This window comes from Salvelinus alpinus, chromosome 18 (assembly GCF_045679555.1).
Source record: "Salvelinus alpinus chromosome 18, SLU_Salpinus.1, whole genome shotgun sequence".
In the NCBI taxonomy this organism is placed as follows: domain Eukaryota; kingdom Metazoa; phylum Chordata; class Actinopteri; order Salmoniformes; family Salmonidae; genus Salvelinus; species Salvelinus alpinus.
The window spans coordinates 21,877,752-21,896,039 of record NC_092103.1 but is presented as its reverse complement, the minus strand read 5'-3'; the positions used below and the strand labels follow the sequence as shown (position 1 = coordinate 21,896,039).

General features: G+C 40.8%; 1 protein-coding gene across 2 annotated transcripts in view; it reads right to left on the bottom strand.

The window, feature by feature from the left end:
• The window catches only part of LOC139543999 (astrotactin-2-like), a 450,311-nt gene that overhangs the window by 155,061 nt on the left and 276,962 nt on the right, over positions 1-18,288 (bottom strand). For both annotated transcript variants that reach the window (XM_071350635.1, XM_071350634.1), the window contains 2 exons: positions 16,412-16,578; positions 15,491-15,679 (listed from right to left, as the gene is read on the bottom strand). In XM_071350635.1, the coding sequence (XP_071206736.1) occupies positions 15,491-15,679; positions 16,412-16,578 (356 nt within the window). The remainder of the gene's footprint in view (positions 1-15,490; positions 15,680-16,411; positions 16,579-18,288) is intronic.

Here is an 18,288-nt window from a genome sequence, read left to right as displayed (position 1 = left end):
TACTGTATATGGATTACATAAGGATGTGAGTGGATGTTTGACAGTAATACTACACCATACTCTACCTGGTAAGAGTGAGGAGGAGAAAAGTGAACTCTGCCTCACGAAGCATACTTCCCCAAAGCAGCATCTGTTGGGAGGAACCCTACATAACCTTGGTCTTCTGTTGGGACTTAGCACTGAGGGAGACCATTACCTGGTCTGGAAATCAACCCCTAGTTTAGTCCCCTAGCCCCCAGTCTCATCCCCTAGCTGTGTTTCCATGTCTGAAGGAAGTGGATAGGTGTAAACAAACAGGTATAAGCGAGCTCCCCTAAGACCATTGGTAAGCTACAGGAGGAAGTTTCCTGCAGAGCAGGGCACCAGGCACATTGTTAAAATCCTGCTCCATATATTAGGGCACATCAGCTACTGCTAGCTCAGACTCATATGTTCACAGCAGTGAATGAGATTAAATCTGACAGCTAAAATATGCTCAGATCAATGTTTATTTGCAGGTCAGATAATTGTTGTATATTAAAGTCATTTTATAAAAGAGTTATGACATTGCCAATACATATACACTGATTTCCGGGGCATATGCTTACAAACAATTGTATTACGGTAATAATTGCATGAAGTCGATTTACAAATCCAAATCCAAATCCAATTGCAAATGCATGCACACAGGAGTGTGGTAAAGCGAGACCAATTTAAATATCAATGTTTGCCAAACACCATCATAAATCAGAAGCAATATTTAATATAAAACACTATTTGTGATCGCCCAGGGATAAATAATACAATTCCCTTCTATCTCCCACATTTCACTCTGGGCTATTGATGCAGGGGAGTGAGGCGGGTGACAGGGTATAGGGGTGGGATAGTGGTGGGGTTGGAATCTACACATCAAATATACTATAGGGGGAATTTGGAGGACATAGCTAGAATTTGCATTACCATCATTCTAGAGAGAAATTATAAATATGTCTATAACTGGAGTGTATCCTTCAAGGCACAGAAAAACAAAGAACAACGTTGAGACTCTTTGTATTATTCAAGAAACAAAAGACTGAACAGCCTTGATGAAGATTAAAGCAACTTTGAAGAGATGACATACAGTAATACAAACAGTCTTTGGGAAATAAATGGATCATTTTCTTTGGTGTCTGTCTTTCAAATCCTTAAATCCACGACAATTAATACACTAAAGGCAAATGTCAAGTGAAATAACTTCTCTTTTTGCCAACAGAAATCAACAATTCTTCATCTGCAGTTCAAACAGTCTCAAAATATGATAATTGAAACTTAAGTTAATATACCATTTGAGAACAGCTTAAATTGATTCACAACAAATTGGTTATATGGTGTTCTTTTTCTGAATTATTACATTGTCTAGATAGACAGCAAAGCAACACTGCACCCTAAATTACTGTCACCCTTCGGGCAGTACAACATGTTTTCATCCAAATGAAAACACAGTGGTTGTACTCTGTCACACCCAACAGATCAGTCTGTTGTATTCAAATGGCATCTACAGAGCAAAGCATGACCGATACCAGTCCTCACCGGCGGCCATCTTAAAGGAGATAACTTGCCCAGTCATCCCCCAGTGGCTCGCTGGTACACCCATTCTCACCGGATGAAAATGAATCTGTCAAAGTCAATTCTGGTTCTATCTCCACTTAAGAACATCCTGGTGACAAAGCAGGCCTGCTGATGCTGTGAGGGGGAACTGATGAGAATGTCTGCCAGGCTACCCTCAGGCACCTCCATACACTGCTGCTGGGACTACTGGGTGCGTGGGTTTCGGTTCAACATGACCTTTATAACTTCATTATTATCAATAAGCTAACAGTGGCATTATGTGCTAGTAGTAGTAACAGTAGTAGTGGTATTAGTAATAACGGTAGTAGTAGCAGTAGTAGTAGTGCTACTAGTAGTAGTTTTAGTAGATAGAGAAGTGATGACAATATATACACTCACCGGCCAGATTATTAGGTATATGTCCGTGGCTTGTTATATAACTCTAGCTTCTCAAACCAAAGCAGACATTCTGGTTATAACTGCATCTTGGTTAAATAAGTCTATACTGGACTGATGTGTCTCTGACTGGTAATAATGTTTTTAGATCTGATAGAGTTGGCAGAGGACGGGGTGTCGCCATAGAGCAACTTAAATGTGTCTGTATCCATTACCAACTCTGTCCCTAAGCAAATTCAATGTCTAGTCCTAAATGTGGGCCTTGGTAATAGTGCCCATTTGACACTAGTGGGAATTTATCGCCTTCCCTATGTGCTCTTAAATTGTCTGCATAAGAGATGTTAAGCTACCTAAATCTCGCTCATGTATTACTAGAAAGAGACATTTATTTTAATTTAATGAGCAAATGTTTTTGTCTGAGCTGAGGTTGAGTGACTGGTGGATTGTGCCAACTATCACTGATTCGGATCAGGCCCTAATTTGTTTTATTTCCCTGTTTAACTCTTTTGCAGATAAACATGCTCAGCACAAAATGCTAAGGGTGAAAGACAGATATAATCCTTGGTTCACGCATGAGTTGTCTGTGAAATTACAGGAAATTAATTTTGCTTGGGCTAAGGCTAAACTGAATCATTCTACGTCTGATTGGGAGTCCTTGAGATATCTTGTTATTGGGAAAGCAAAATCAACATATTTCTTGAATTGTGTATAGCATAGTGGTGGTAATCCAGCTAACTTCTGGAAAGTGGTCAAATCTTTGAAGCAAAACCCCCCCCCCATCATTTCCACAGCAGGTTCTGACAGCATTTGGTCCCATACAAGACAACATGGAAATGTGTGGTGCTTTAAATGACCATTTGCTTCAGCTGTTTAAAGCATACTCTGAAAATTATTCTCATTCCACTAGAGGGTCCTCTAGTCACCTCAGAACAGATTGTAGAGAATGATGTACTAATAGACTTAAAATTTTTTTTTTTATTTCAACTATTTGATGTCTATGATGTACTAAGTGCTTTGCTAAAGATTGATGTTAAAACCCCATAGGGGCTAATTAACTTCTTACTGCAGCTCTCTGCCCCACTTATTGCAGAACCTTTTACCTATATCTTTAATATGACAATTGTTTCTGGTGTTATCCATAAGATCTGGAAAGTGCCACACATCCCCCCCTACACAAAGGAGGAGATGCTTCTGATTCAGATAACTACCGTCCAATCTCTATATTATCTTGCCTTTCCAAAGTTTTTGAATCCCTGGCCAAATGTCAGCTAAGAACTTATATACAGTTGAAGTAAGAAGTTTAAATACACTTAGGTTGGAGAACAAGTATTTGAAACACTGCCGATTTTGAAGGTTTTCCTATTTACAAAGCATGTAGAGGTCTGTAATTTTTTATCATAGATACACTTCAACTGTGAGAGATGGATTCTAAAACAAAAATCCAGAAAATCACATTGTATGATTTTTAAGTAATTAATTTGCATTTTATTGCATGACATAAGTATTTGATACATCAGAAAAGCAGAACTTAATATTTGGTACAGAAACCTTTGTTTGCAATTTCAGAGATCATACGTTTCCTGTAGTTCTTGACCAGGTTTGCACACACTGCAGTAGGGATTTTGGCCCATACAGACCTTCTCCAGATCCTTCAGGTTTCGGGGCTGTCGCTGGGCAATACGGACTTTCAGCTCCCTCCAAAGATTTTCTATTGGGTTCAGGTCTGGAGACTGGCTAGGCCACTCCAGGACCTTGAGATGCTTCTTACGGAGCCACTCCTTAATTGCCCTGGCTGTGTGTTTCGGGTCGTTGTCATGCTGGAAGACCCAGCCACGACCCATCTTCAATGCTCTTACTGAGGGAAGGAGGTTGTTGGCCAAGATCTCGTGATACATGGCCCCATCCATCCTCCCCTCAATACGGTGCAGTCGTCCTGTCCCCTTTGCAGAAAAGCATCCCCAAAGAATGATGTTTCCACCTCCATGCTTCACGGTTGGGATGGTGTTCTTGGGGTTGTACTCATACTTCTTCTTCCTCCAAACACGGCGAGTGGAGTTAGACCAAAAAGCTCTATTTTTGTCTCATCAGACCACATGACCTTCTCCCATTCCTCCTCTGGATCATCCAGATGGTCATTGGCAAACTTCAGACGGGCCTGGACATGCGCTGGCTTGAGCAGGGGGACCTTGCGTGCGCTGCAGGATTTTAATCCATGACGGCGTAGTGTGTTACTAATGGTTTTCTTTGAGACTGAGGTCCCAGCTCTCTTCAGGTCATTGACCAGGTCCTGCCGTGTAGTTCTGGGCTGATCCCTCACCTTCCTCATGATCATTGATGCCCCACGAGGTGAGATCTTGCATGGAGCCCCAGACCGAGGGTGATTGACCGTCATCTTGAACTTCTTCCATTTTCTAATAATTGTGCCAACAGTTGTTGCCTTCTCACCAAGCTGCTTGCCTATTGTCCTGTAGCCCATCCCAGCCTTGTGCAGGTCTACAATTTTATCCCTGATGTCCTTACACAGCTCTCTGGTCTTGGCCATTGTGGAGAGGTTGGAGTCTGTTTGATTGAGTGTGTGGACAGGTGTCTTTTATACAGGTAACGAGTTCAAACAGGTGCAGTTAATACAGGTAATGAGTGGAGAACAGGAGGGCTTAAAGGAGGGCTTAAAGAAAAACTAACAGGTCTGTGAGAGCCGGAATTCTTACTGGTTGGTAGGTGATCAAATACTTATGTCATGCAATAAAATGCAGATTAATTACTTAAAAATCATACAAATGTGATTTTCTGGATTTTTGTTTTAGATTCCGTCTCTCACAGTTGAAGTGCTTCTATGATACAAATTACAGACCTCTACATGCTTTGTAAGTAGGAAAACCTGCAAAATCGGCAGTGTATCAAATACTTGTTCTCCCCACTGTATATACACACATATATGTATATACATACATATACGTGTATTTTTTGTTTATATTTTTAAAAAAATACAATAGACTTGCAGTGAAGCCGTTCAACAACTACATCACATTAGTCATCTAACAGCCTCCCATCCAGAGCGACACACAGAAGCAACCAGGGTCAAGGACCTGCTCAAGGGCACGTCAACAGATCTCCCACCAGCCCTCCAAGACCCCCCCACAGTTCCCCAAAAGCTGTCCGTCAACCATCCAAGACCCCCCCCTCCCCCCGAGAAAATATAAATAAATACAATAATGCCATTCCCCACCCCCAACGCACCATCAAATAACAAAATAAACAAAAGAGAAAGACAACGAAGCAAAAAAACAAAAATACTTAAAGAACAACAAAAATCATAACAGCAAGTCCAACTGAATATGTTTGAGTGCATGTATGGCACTATTTACATGTGTGTGTCCATGTATGTGCACATGTGTGCATTTGATTAAGAGTGTGCGTATATTGCATGTGTACAAACACCTGCACCTCATCAGCCTCAGGCAAACCGGCATTAACTGTAACAACACTGCCCCTCAGTGTCATTCAAACTTACTTTTTGTAATGTTTTATTTTGACCGTCATTCTATCCCCTGCCCAGCAATTCCACATCCCAACCCTCAGCTTCCCTCAGCCCCTCCCACCTATCTCTGCTGGCCACCCTCTTCGGATTTCTATGCACCATATATCTTTCAACTGTGCTGTGATGTTTAACATACAATTTCAATCTATCTTAATCGAATAGAATCCACAGATTGCAAGTTGAAGATAAATACTTTTACTAAGAGTATTAGCATACTAGTAATTGACTGACCCGGTCTCTCCAGATCTCCCAACAGTACTATTTCTAGGGTCAATCACTTTTTACTTCTCACTCTATTCTTAATGTGCACCAATCCGGTTATAGACCTGGACATAGCACAGTTTCAGCTGCAACGCTTCTTTTAGATGTGTTCAATTGCTTAGATCATGAAAGTAATAGTGTTATTTATAGACCTTTCCAAGGCCTTTGACACTGTCGACCATCATACTCCCATTCAAAGGTTGACTGAAGTAGGCCTGGATCATGCTTCTTGCAAGTGGTTTGCTGACGGTACTGTTATGTATGCCACTGTTTCAGATGGACTACATATTTATTATTTGAATGGTTCTCCCATCGATCAGGTTCCCGCCTATAAATATCTGGGCTTTTGGATTGACAAGGATTTTTAAAACTTAAGAAAACTGATGAGCTAGTTAAAAGGCTGAGATTGAAAGATTTAAAGATTGTACAGTCAACTTTCCTGCCAGTTCTTGACTATGGTGACACAGTTTACCAGAATGCAGCAGCCACTACTCTTAAACCTTTGGATGCCGTCTACCATAGCGCTCTTTGCTTTATCACAGGTGACAGTTTTAATACTCATTACTGCATCCTGTATCAAAAGGTTGAGTCAGCTGGTTGAGTCAGGTTGAGTCAGATATCAGCTGATGTAAGAAGGGCTATATAAATAAATTTGATTTGATTTTGAGTGGTACTCATTAAATTCCCGTAGATCACTTCACTATTCCCTTTTTGTTTACAAAGCTCTACTACACAAGCTTCCAACTTACCTAACATTGTTGTTGAAGTATAAAAACATGAGTTATCAAACCAGTTCACAGGGGTTGAGGTTCCTCAGGTCTCCACCGAATCAGGTAAATCCGCTTTTAGTTTTAATGCGCCTCACTGCAATTTTCAGAACTCATTACAATTAGATGTTCCAGTGCCGTTTGGGCAGTTTAGGGTGTTAATTGAGGACCTAGTAGCTGAAGACTGTAACTTTTTTCATAAGTGTTGTGTTTGTATTGAATGCTGTTTTGTGTAACATTGTATTGGTTGTTGTATTGTGACCAGGGCACCCCTTTGGAATGAGACGATGGTCTCAATGGGTTTTCCCTGAATAAATAAATAAAAACCGAAAAAAATAAAGCAGGCAGACAAGCATTGAGGCATTCAGTTACTGTTCGACTACAGTACCGGCCAAAGGTTTAAACACACATACTCATTCAAGGGTTTTTCTTTATTTTTACTATTTTCTACATTGTAGAATAATAGTGAAGACATCAAAACTATGAAATAACACATATGTGATCATGTAGTAACCAAAAAAGTGTTAAACAAATCAAAATATACTTGAGATTCTTCAAAGTAGCCACCCTTTGCCTTGATGACAGCTTTGCACACTCTTGGCATTCTATCAACCAGCTTCACCTGGAATGCTTTTCCAACAGTCTTGAAGGAGGTCCCATAGGTGCTGAGTACTTGTTGGCTGCTTTTCCTTCACTCTTCACTCCTTCACATCCCAAACCATCTCAATTGGGTTGAGGTCGGGGGATTGTGGAGGCCAGGTCATCTGATGCAGCACTCCATCACTCTCCTTCTTGACATACTCAAATCTAACTGCCTGTACCTCAGGCCCTGAAGCAAGGATATGCATATTCTTGGTACCATTTGAAAGAAAACACTTTGAAGTTTGTGGAAATGTGAAAGGAATGTAGGAGAACACAATAGATCTGGTAAAAGATAATACAAAGGGGAAAAAAGTTGCCCAAATATCCCTAATTTGTTGTAATGTTATTTCCATCTAATTGACTTGGCTGTGTGAAATGATGTGGTGCACATAAAAATAACTTTTGTGGTGAAATTCCCACGTAATGTATAGAAGATACAAGTTAAATGGGTTTCCATTGCATCTACAAATCTACTTATGCTTTTGTCATAAAAGATGTTAAATTGCGAATGCCCCCACTCTGGTTTTGGCATGGGCGCTCTAGCCAACAGTTCACAGATACAGTTCGGGTTTAGCCTACATTATGACATTATTATGGACAAAAGATCGAGATAATTTGTATTTGGCAAAAGGCAGCCAAGCACTGGTCAACATATCACCAGAATAAGATCCTCAATAGTTATTGGAAAGGAGCATCAAGCTCCTCACCATGCACTTTCACCAGCCTGTGAAGTTCATCATAACTTCATCTGTAGCCTAATAAAGTGCATGCTTTCCAGAGTCATAGTGGGAGGACCACACAACATATCATCGCGTGACTCCAAGTTTACTTCGAAAGAATTGATATTATATCAATATATGTGCATAAAAGTGTAATTATTAATTACTTTTACAGACAAAATATCCTACCTTGTCTAGTGTATTTTGTTTGGTCGACAATTGGAAATTTCACCGACAAATGATCTGTTTTCATAAGACCTGTCCTAAAAAAAAATTATCCAATGTACTTTCTCACATAAAAGGGTTGGATGGAAACCTGGTTAGTGACCTCGCATCACCTTGTGTGCTTCTTTTATTCTAACTCCCTCCCACATATAAGTCCCAAAGAAATAGAAAGTAGATGCTTAGAGGAAAGCCGTGCTATTTAAATACCTTTGGCAGTAGCAATCATACACAGCAGGGGGAAATCTTTTGTTGTCTCAAAAAAGAGAAGAGAGGCCTTTTCTTACTCTTTCAGGTTCTTAGTCACCCACATTGTCAAGGTATTCTCGTCTTAGCGAGCAGAATGAAAAACATCAGAAAGCACATACGCACTGACGGAAAACAAATCAAATCAATATCAAATGTTATTTGTCACGTGCCGAATACAACGGGTGTGTGAAATGTTTGCTTATGAGCGCTTTCCAACGATGCAAAGTAAAAAATTATAATAAAAGCAAAAGTAAAAACACAAGAGAAGTAAAATACACAAAATTGAGCTATAGTTAGGGCTGTTTCGGAGACCGTATTACCGCCACATGGGTGGTCACGAGTCATGAAGGCAGTCAAATTCCACGTGACCGTTTAGATATGGTAATTAGGCTTCTCCTAGCTCTGATGCTGCTGATGGTCATTAGTAGCCTACCAAACTTGCTAACTGCTTTGTACTTAGCACTCTTTTGTCACTCTAATCACTCTGACATCAATGCGAATGTATTCGAAAATCTAATCAAACACTTCATGAGAGCCCATGAGCTCATGTTGCGCAATATTTCTATAGGCTATGCAATTGAGTGATGGCCTCTATTAAAAAAGAGGACGATCCCTTTAGCTTTCTATAGGCTATGCCTACTATATTTATTTCTCTACTTTCCTAATATTAAGCAAATATTAAGCACAATGCTTATCTTTACAACAGGAGTATAGCCTATCTGGCTTGCATGAAAATGAACCACAGGAAAAGCATCCTCCATTCGCTATTTAAGTGCAGAGATGACATGTATTTTTACCCTGCCCCTGTTTCAAGACTGGTGCATGATAATGGTCCATTCTAAATCAAAATGAATTTCACACATTTATTATTTAGTATACATAAAGACAATATTAAATCAAGAATAGTCTGATGGGTAACAATATTAGCCAATCACTTTTGAATTTTAAATTATCACCTGTGAATGATGCCCAGCTTAAGGCAAGAAACAATGCCTTTTTTCTGACATTTTCGAATCATAGTCGCACACCTCATGTAGCCTATCCAATACTAACGTGGCCAAATAACTTCTTAAAATGAAGCACAATCTGCTTTACAACAGGTGTAGAGCCTAACTGGCACACATACTGAATGCAGCGTGTGAGTTTCAAGTTTGGGGAAGATAATTTTCACCATAAAAATGCACCTTTATAATAAAAGCATTACATGCATTAGTGCATTTGTGGTCACTTTTGCTAATGGTGTTTTCCCGGTAATGGAAATGTCACGCTTAAAGCCTACTGCCGTGTGCGCATTGCTGCGCTTATAAGAAATAAACTATTAGTTTATCAACATCTTAAGCTAAACGTTCTGATATGTTGCGTCAGCCACATTGAGTAAAAAAGTTTTTGATGTTAGTGGTTGTACTAAATCTATCACATCCTACAAACGTCCCAGACTATGTTTGGAATATTTATTTCTCGCACAGAATAGGTCAACTTTTGTTCTATGGGGTATAATAGATTGACATAGGCTAGTGCTTTGCTGTTCGTTAGGCCTACTCATATTGTTGGCTGACGAAAAGTAAATGTCGACAGTTCTTCCAATATCTTCAATATGCACCTCGGAATTGGATAAAGAAGAGCACAGTTGCGTCCCCGATGTGTCGGTCTTCACTTGTAGTCTGTGAGAAAGACCCAATCAAGTGATGGAGAGCTGTGTGAGTCAGATGAGAGGTGCTTCGGAGCGGGCGAAATTTAGGCAGAAGGGCTGCAAAAGGCAGTGATTTTTTTAGGGTGCATTATGGCCACACAAATGGGATGCCGCCGGGAAATTTATACACAATTGCTTCTCAAACTGTTAAATTCTTAGGGATAGAGGGCAGTATTCGGAAGTTCGGATGACTGAGGTGCCCAAAGTAAACTGCCTGTTACTCAGGGCCAGAAGCTAGGATATGCATATAATTGGTAGTATTGGATAGAAAACACTCTCAAGTTTCTAAAACGGTTAAAATAATGTCTGTGAGTATAACATAACTGATATGGCAGGCAAAAACCCGAGGATAATCCATCCAGATTTGTTGTTTTTTGAGGTGACCACCCATTGAAACGGCTGTCTATGGGAAAATCAAAGGAAATCCTCCCAGATTGCAGTTCCTATTGCTTCCACTAGATGTCAACAGTCTTTAGAAAGGGTTTCAGGCTTGTTTTTTGAAAAATGAGCTGGAATTTGTAGTTTTTCTAGGTGGCTCTCATTTTGACTGTAGTCTTGTAGCACGCGTGGATGAGGGAGCACACTTCGTTATTTATCTCCGGTATTGAACACACTATTCTCTGTCTTAAATTGTATTGTTTATTTACATAATAGGGTACCTGAGGATTGATTAGAAACGTTGTTTGACTTGTTTGGATTAAGTTTATTGGTAACTTTTGGGATTCCTTTGTATGCATTTTGAACGAGGGGAACAGGTGGATTACTGAATCAAGCGCGCCAACTAAACTGACTTTTGGGGGATATAAAGAAGGACTTTATCGAACAAAACAACCATTTGTTATGTAGCTGGGACCCTTGGGATTGCAAACAGAGGGAGATCTTCAAAGGTAAGTGATTTATTTTATCACTATTTCTGACTTTCGTGACGCCTCTGCTGGTTTGGAAAATGTTTTTAATGCTTTTGTATGCGGGGAGCTGTCCTCAGATAATCGCATGGTATGCTTTTGCAGTAAAGCCTTTTTGAAATATAATAAAGCGGCTGGATTAACAAGAAGTTAAGCTTTTAAGCGATGTAAGACACTTGTATTTTCATGAATGTTTAATATTACGGTTTTTGTATTTTGAATTTCGCGCTCTGTAATTTCACCGGATGTTGTCGTGGTGTGCCTCTAGCGGCATGTCTCGCCCAAAGAGGTTAACCTCTTGGCGCACGGATCCCTTTAACGGGATCATTTTCGTAAACAACTGCTGAATTGCAGAGCGCCAAATAAATAAAAAAAATACTAAAAATATTTATTTTCATGAAATCACAAGTGAAATATACCAAAACACAGCTTAGCTTGTTGTTAATCCACCTATCGTGTCAGATTTTGAAAATATGCTTTACAGCAAAGGCAATGTGAGTTTATCGATCACTAGACAAAACATTACGAACAGCTTGCAGCAATGTAGATTGGTCACGAAAGTCAGAAAAGCAATCAAATTAATCGCTTACCTTTGATGATCTTCTGATGTTTGCACTCACGAGACTCCCAGTTACACAATAAATGTTCCTTTTGTTCGATAAATATTATTTTTATATCCAAAAACCTCCATTTGGTTGGTGCGTTATGTTCAGAAATCAACAGGCTCGAGCGGTCATGAAGGGCAGACGAAAATTCCAAATAGTATCCGTAAAGTTCGTAGAAACATGTCAAACGTTTTTTATAATCAATCCTGAGGTTGTTTTTAAAATCAATAATCGATAATATTTCAACCGGACGGTAAACTATTCAATAAAAGAGATAAAGAAAATGTCGAGCTACAACTTTCGCGCGCATGAACTAAGCTATTCAGTGACGCGTTTTGATAAATCTCGCTAATTTTTCAGAATAAAAGCTTGAAACTATGTCTAAAGACTGTTCACACCCTGAGGAATCTGGTTGATATCCCTTTAAATGAAGGAAAGGCAGGCAATGGAACAGGGATTTTTTCCAGGTTGGATTTCCGCAGGTTTTCGCCTGCAAAATCAGTTCTGTTATATTCACAGACAATAATTTGACAGTTTTGGAAACTTTAGAGTGTTTTCTATCCTAATCTGTCAATTATATGCATATTCTTGCATCTGGGCCTGAGAAATAGGCAGCTTACATTGGGAACGTTATTTTTTCCAAACAGCAGTGCAGCAGGCAACTGGAGTAGGTGTCACACCCACTTGGGAGAAGCTTTTTTTTCCGGAGGCATATTCCTTGTAGAAAATCCCAGCTAGCTAGCTAACGTAGCTAGCAAGTCTCTGTCCACCATTTTTTTCCCACGTGGAAAAGGAGGTCGTTGCTTGACAATCACCGGCTGACGAAATTTTGTGACCGGCACAGCCCTAGCTACAGTGCATTCAGAAGGTATTCACACCCCTTGACTTTTTCCACATTTTGTTGTGCTACTAAGTGCGATTAAAAATGGATTTAATTGTCCGTTTTTGTCAAAGATCGACACAAAATACTCTAATATCAAAGTGGAAGAAAAATCTGAAGAAAAATCTACGACAAATAAGACACTAATATATCTTGATCAGATAATTATTCAACGCACTGAGTCAATACGTGTTAGAATCACCTTTTCCACACCTGGATTGTGCAACATTTGCCCATTATTCTTAAAAAATTCTTCAAATTCTGTCAAATTGGTTGTTGATAATTGCTAGACAACCATTTTCACGTCTTGCCATAGATTCTCAAGCAGATTTAAGTTAAAACTGTAACTCGGCCACTCAGGAACGTTCACTGTCTTATTGGTAAGCAACTCCAGTGTAGATTTGTCCTTGTGTTTCAGGTTACTGTCCTGCTGAAAAACGAATTCATCTCTCAGTGTCTGCTGGAAAGCAGACTGAAACAGCTTTTCCTTTAGAATTTAGCCTGTGCTTAGCTCCATTCTGGAAATGTTTTATCCTGAAAAACTCCCCAGTCCTTAACTATTACAAGCATACCCATAACACGCGGCCACCACTATGCTTGAAAATATGGAGAATGCTACTCAGTAATGTGTTGTATTAGATTTGCCCCAAACTTAACACTTTGTATTCAGGACAAAAGGTTAATTGCTTTGCCACACTTTTTACAGTGTTACTTTAGTGCTTTATTGCAAACAAGATGCACAGGCTTTCTTTTTTCACTTTGTCAATTAGATTAGCATTGTGGAGTAACATTGTGGAGGTGATCCATCCTCAGTGTTTTCCTATCACAGCCATTAAACTCGAACTGTTTTAAAGTCACCCACAATGCTCATTATGAGCAGCATAAAATCTAGCGGGAAAATCCGACCCGACAGGGAAAATGAAAACCAATGAATATAGCGGTTCTCAGGCAGGCTAGAGGCACAATATTGTTACTGTTGCATCACATTGGATGACCACTAGTGACTTATTGCAGCTTTTGAACCTAAAAAAAGTTCTATATTGCAGTTTTAAAAATGGAACCAGTGCCACTGTCCGCCCCACGGCTGTTGTTATTGTTTTGGTTTTGTTGACGAAGTAGAGGTGGGGAGCATCACGCATCACAGGAGGTTGGTCGGGGTGGATGGGTAGGCGTATAGCAACATCGAACATCTAACCACCCAAAGGTTGCGTGTTCAAATCTCACCACGGACTACTTCAGCATTTTAGCTAATTGGCAACTTTGCAACTACGTGTTACTTTTTAGCTACTTTGCAACTGCTAACCCTAACCTTCATACTTTTATTCTAACTCCTAACTTTAAACCTAACCTTACTAATCCCTAGTCTAGCCACCTAGCTAACGTTAGCTACAAAAAAATTGCAATTCATAACATATCATACTAAATGGAGACAGATTTACATTTACTATATTACGTCTACCCCTGAGTCTAGGTTGCAGCAACAGTTTCACCATTAAGAATTACAGCTTTAAAGGAAAAAATTACATCATGACAGAAAATTATTAAGACAAAACATATTTATCCAAGGGTTAATTGGGATGAAAAGAACAGTGTGTCAGAACTTTTCAACACCTGCATACTGCTACATGCAACAAACAATAGCTTCTGGACATGATTATGGACTTTCACACCTCAGCTTGGCTTTGCTATTGTGACATTTGAATAATAACTTATTATATCATACAATAACAGCCATCCTAGTTTACCCTTTTGAGTTAGTTTGTTCTGAAATTAATGAGTCCCCTTTATCACAGTCATTCAGAACAAAAAATATCGACATTTGTCAATGTTGACTCTCTCCTCTGCTTGGACTAATACAGTCATACACACAATATTTATAGAGTGGGAGAAAGCTGTTCAGACTGTGTGGGTTATCCTATGATCATAATTGGAAGAGATGAGAGCAGCCATATAATCCATAGAACAATTCAGTCAGATCGATGAGAGTCAAGAGAAGCAGATTGGGTTGACCTGATGGCGGAAACAAATCTTCTGGACTGCTTAGACTAGCATTATCATCCCTGTTATCATCACTGGACAGCGCTCATCAACAGTGCTTGATTGAAAGGCACTTTCTTGGCTTGTTACAAGTCAGAGAATAGGTAGAGCAGTGAGTAAGAGTAAGTGTGTGTATATGTGTGTGTATAAGTGTGTGCGCGCACGTGTGTGGGCGAGCAACAGTGTGTGCACGTGCATCTGTATGCGTGCATGTTGGTGTGTGTGCTTCAGACAAGCAGACAGTCCCTGCCTCGTTGTCTTTGATTATGGCAGCGTCCCCCTGCAGCTAACATTTGTCTTTGCTATCAGCCAGACACTGGGGCTTTGAGAGGGCTGACAGTGCTGTCTGTCTCAACACTCATCCTCTAATGGAGAAACTTCAGCGCTGTGCTGTGCTGTGTTAGAGCTGCAAATAGGATTGTCCACCGTGTAGATATCTCACTCATCAGTACTGATAAAAGAAAACACTGCTTTTACTCATGTTGACACTTATCCTGAAATGTCTCTCTGGAATACATCCTGTGAATTCGAACCGCCAATATCTCATTGGGATTATTATTGTGTAGTGGGACTGATGAGAACGAATGTCCCAAGGATCCAACTTGGATGCATTGTTTTTGGTAGTTTTAATGCTGACTTCAACCATACAAAAGAGGACAAAACTAACACAAAGGGTCCATAGAGTTACTTAACCAACGAAAAAGTCTGGGCACCAGCCTGTTTCTGCTTTAGCCTAATTCGTTATCTCTGTCATGCCACCCTGTCTAAAAACCCAGTGGTGTAAAGTACAGGTCAAAATAGTCAAAGCAACATGCCATCAAGAGTCAGCCCAATACCACTACAGGTGCCACAACATTTTTGGGAAAGCTCCTGCCACCTAGCTGTATCCCAAAAGCGACAAGCCAAAGCCAGATGTCACAAAGTGATATGGCTTGGATAACATCCCCTGTGAAGGTACCACAGGTACACAACAGTAATAAGGATGACATATCCTCCTCTGGGGGAGAACTTACCGGAAGGTCATCTGGAAGACCTGTCCCAGGTTGACTTGCTGGCTCTTGTTGTTGTAGCCGTGCAGCATCTCCCCAAACAGGGTGTCATTGAAACGAATGTCCTGCCTCTGGCACTTTGGCCCCTCACAGTTCTCTGTCTGAAGGAGACAGGAGCGACCGTCTGCTCCCAGCTTGTACTCCTGCACACACCTGGGTTGGGGAGGGGAGTTTGTGTAACAAGCACATCATGCAGAGGCAGAGACATTAGTATTATGGACTCTACTCACACACAATATCCTAATTTCCCAGTAGAGAACGTGTACCGAGCTCAAAGAACTAATAGATTGCAGAAGTATGTATTGTTAGCTGTCTAATACTTCAAATGAAAGCCATTGTGTAAGCACATCAAACATTTAAACCCAGACTGGTCTGCGTTAAAGGAAAACTGTGGTTGGATTTGCACATTCAGCATTGTCTACTTCAGAAATGGCTGTGATCCACAAAGCACACATTTACTTAATTCTAATGAAACGAACATAGACACACTGGCAGACTCGTGAAGTAGCCTACAGTAGAATTCCATATCAACGTTCTATACTGTAGACCATTCATAAACTGCCAATTAAGAGGTGAACATGAGAATCAATCTCACAGTTGACATGTATAAATGAAGATCACTCTCACAGTTGTTTCTAACAGTATTTTTTGCCCGGCCATTTCGGTGAAAGGCTATAGCTGTCTTTCTACCATCTTAGAGTTCAATAGCAGCTGATTTAGACAACCTATTGTAAAGAGCTGCTCTTATGCTCTATTTGTGTTATCAACAATGGCCTACTTCTCACCCACAGAACATATTGTTGGACCCAGGTTGCCCAGGAAAGAAGACATTTTAAAGGGGCTTCTTCCCTGATGCTGTATGTGTCCTGCAACTGGCTGACTCACCCACAGAACATGAGGATGTTGCTGGAGCTGGGGTTGTCTGGTAGGGGCACTAGCTGTTGGAGACACAGCTGCTCACAGCCCCCATTGAAGCCGTCCGTGCAGTCCGTGCCCTTTGAGTAGTCATAGCAACCCGAGCCGTCCTTCATCGGCCGCAGCCCGTCGGGACACTGGAGGGGCAAGAGAGATGCACAGGAGAGGGAGAGAAACAGGGAGAGAGAGAGGGAGAGAGAGAGAGAGAGAGGGGTCAACATACATATATGTTGTCAACATACATATATATACATACGTACAGTGGGGAGAACAAGTATTTGATACACTGCCGATTTTGCAGGTTTTCCTACTTACAAAGCATGTAGAGGTCTGTAATTTTTATCATAGGTACACTTCAACTATGAGAGACGGAATCTAAAACAAAAATCCAGAAAATCACATTGTATGATTTTTAAGTAATTAATTTGCATTTTATTGCATGACATAAGTATTTGATACATCAGAAAAGCAGAACTTAATATTTGGTACAGAAACCTTTGTTTGCAATTACAGAGATCATACGTTTCCTGTAGTTCTTGACTAGGTTTGCACACACTGCAGCAGGGATTTTGGCCCACTCCTCCCTACAGATCTTCTCCAGATCCTTCAGGTTTCGGGGCTGTCGCTGGGCAATACGGAGTTTCAGCTCCCTCCAAAGATTTTCTATTGGGTTCAGGTCTGGAGACTGGCTAGGCCACTCCAGGACCTTGAGATGCTTCTTACGGAGCCACTCCTTAGTTGCCATGGCTGTGTGCTTCGTGTCGTTGTCATGCTGGAAGACCCAGCCACGACCCATCTTCAATGCTCTTACTGAGGGAAGGAGGTTGTTGGCCAAGATCTCGCGATACATGGCCCCATCCATCCTCCCCTCAATACGGTGCAGTCGTCCTGTCCCCTTTGCAGAAAAGCATCCCCAAAGAATGATGTTTCCACCTCCATGCTTCACGGTTGGGATGGTGTTCTTGGGGTTGTACTCATACTTCTTCTTCCTCCAAACACGGCGAGTGGAGTTAGACCAAAAAGCTCTATTTTTGTCTCATCAGACCACATGACCTTCTCCCATTCCTCCTCTGGATCATCCAGATGGTCATTGGCAAACTTCAGACAGGCCTGGACATGCACTGGCTTAAGCAGGGGGACCTTGCGTGCGCTGCAGGATTTTAATCCATGACGGCGTAGTGTGTTACTAATGGTTTTCTTTGAGACTGTGGTCCCAGCTCTCTTCAGGTCATTGACCAGGTCCTGCCGTGTAGTTCTGGGCTGATCCCTCACCTTCCTCATGATCATTGATGCCCCACGAGGTGAAATCTTGCATGGAGCCCCAGACCGAGGGTGATTGACCGTCATCTTGAACTTCTTCCATTTTCTAATAATTGCGCCAACAGTTGTTTCCTTCTCACCAAGCTGCTTGCCTATTGTCCTGTAGCCCATCCCAGCCTTGTGCAGGTCTACAATTTTATCCCTGATGTCCTTACACAGCTCTCTGGTCTTGGCCATTGTGGAGAGGTTGGAATCTGTTTGATTGAGTGTGTGGACAGGTGTCTTTTATACAGGTAACGAGTTCAAACAGGTGCAGTTAATACAGGTAATGAGTGGAGAACAGGAGGGCTTCTTAAAGAAAAACTAACAGGTCTGTGAGAGCCGGAATTCTTACTGGTTGGTAGGTGATCAAATACTTATGTCATGCAATAAAATGCAAATTAATTATTTAAAAATCATACAATGTGAGTTTCTGGATTTTTGTTTTAGATTCCGTCTCTCACAGTTGAAGTGTACCTATGATAAAAATTACAGACCTCTACATGCTTTGTAAGTAGGAAAACCTGCAAAATCGGCAGTGTATCAAA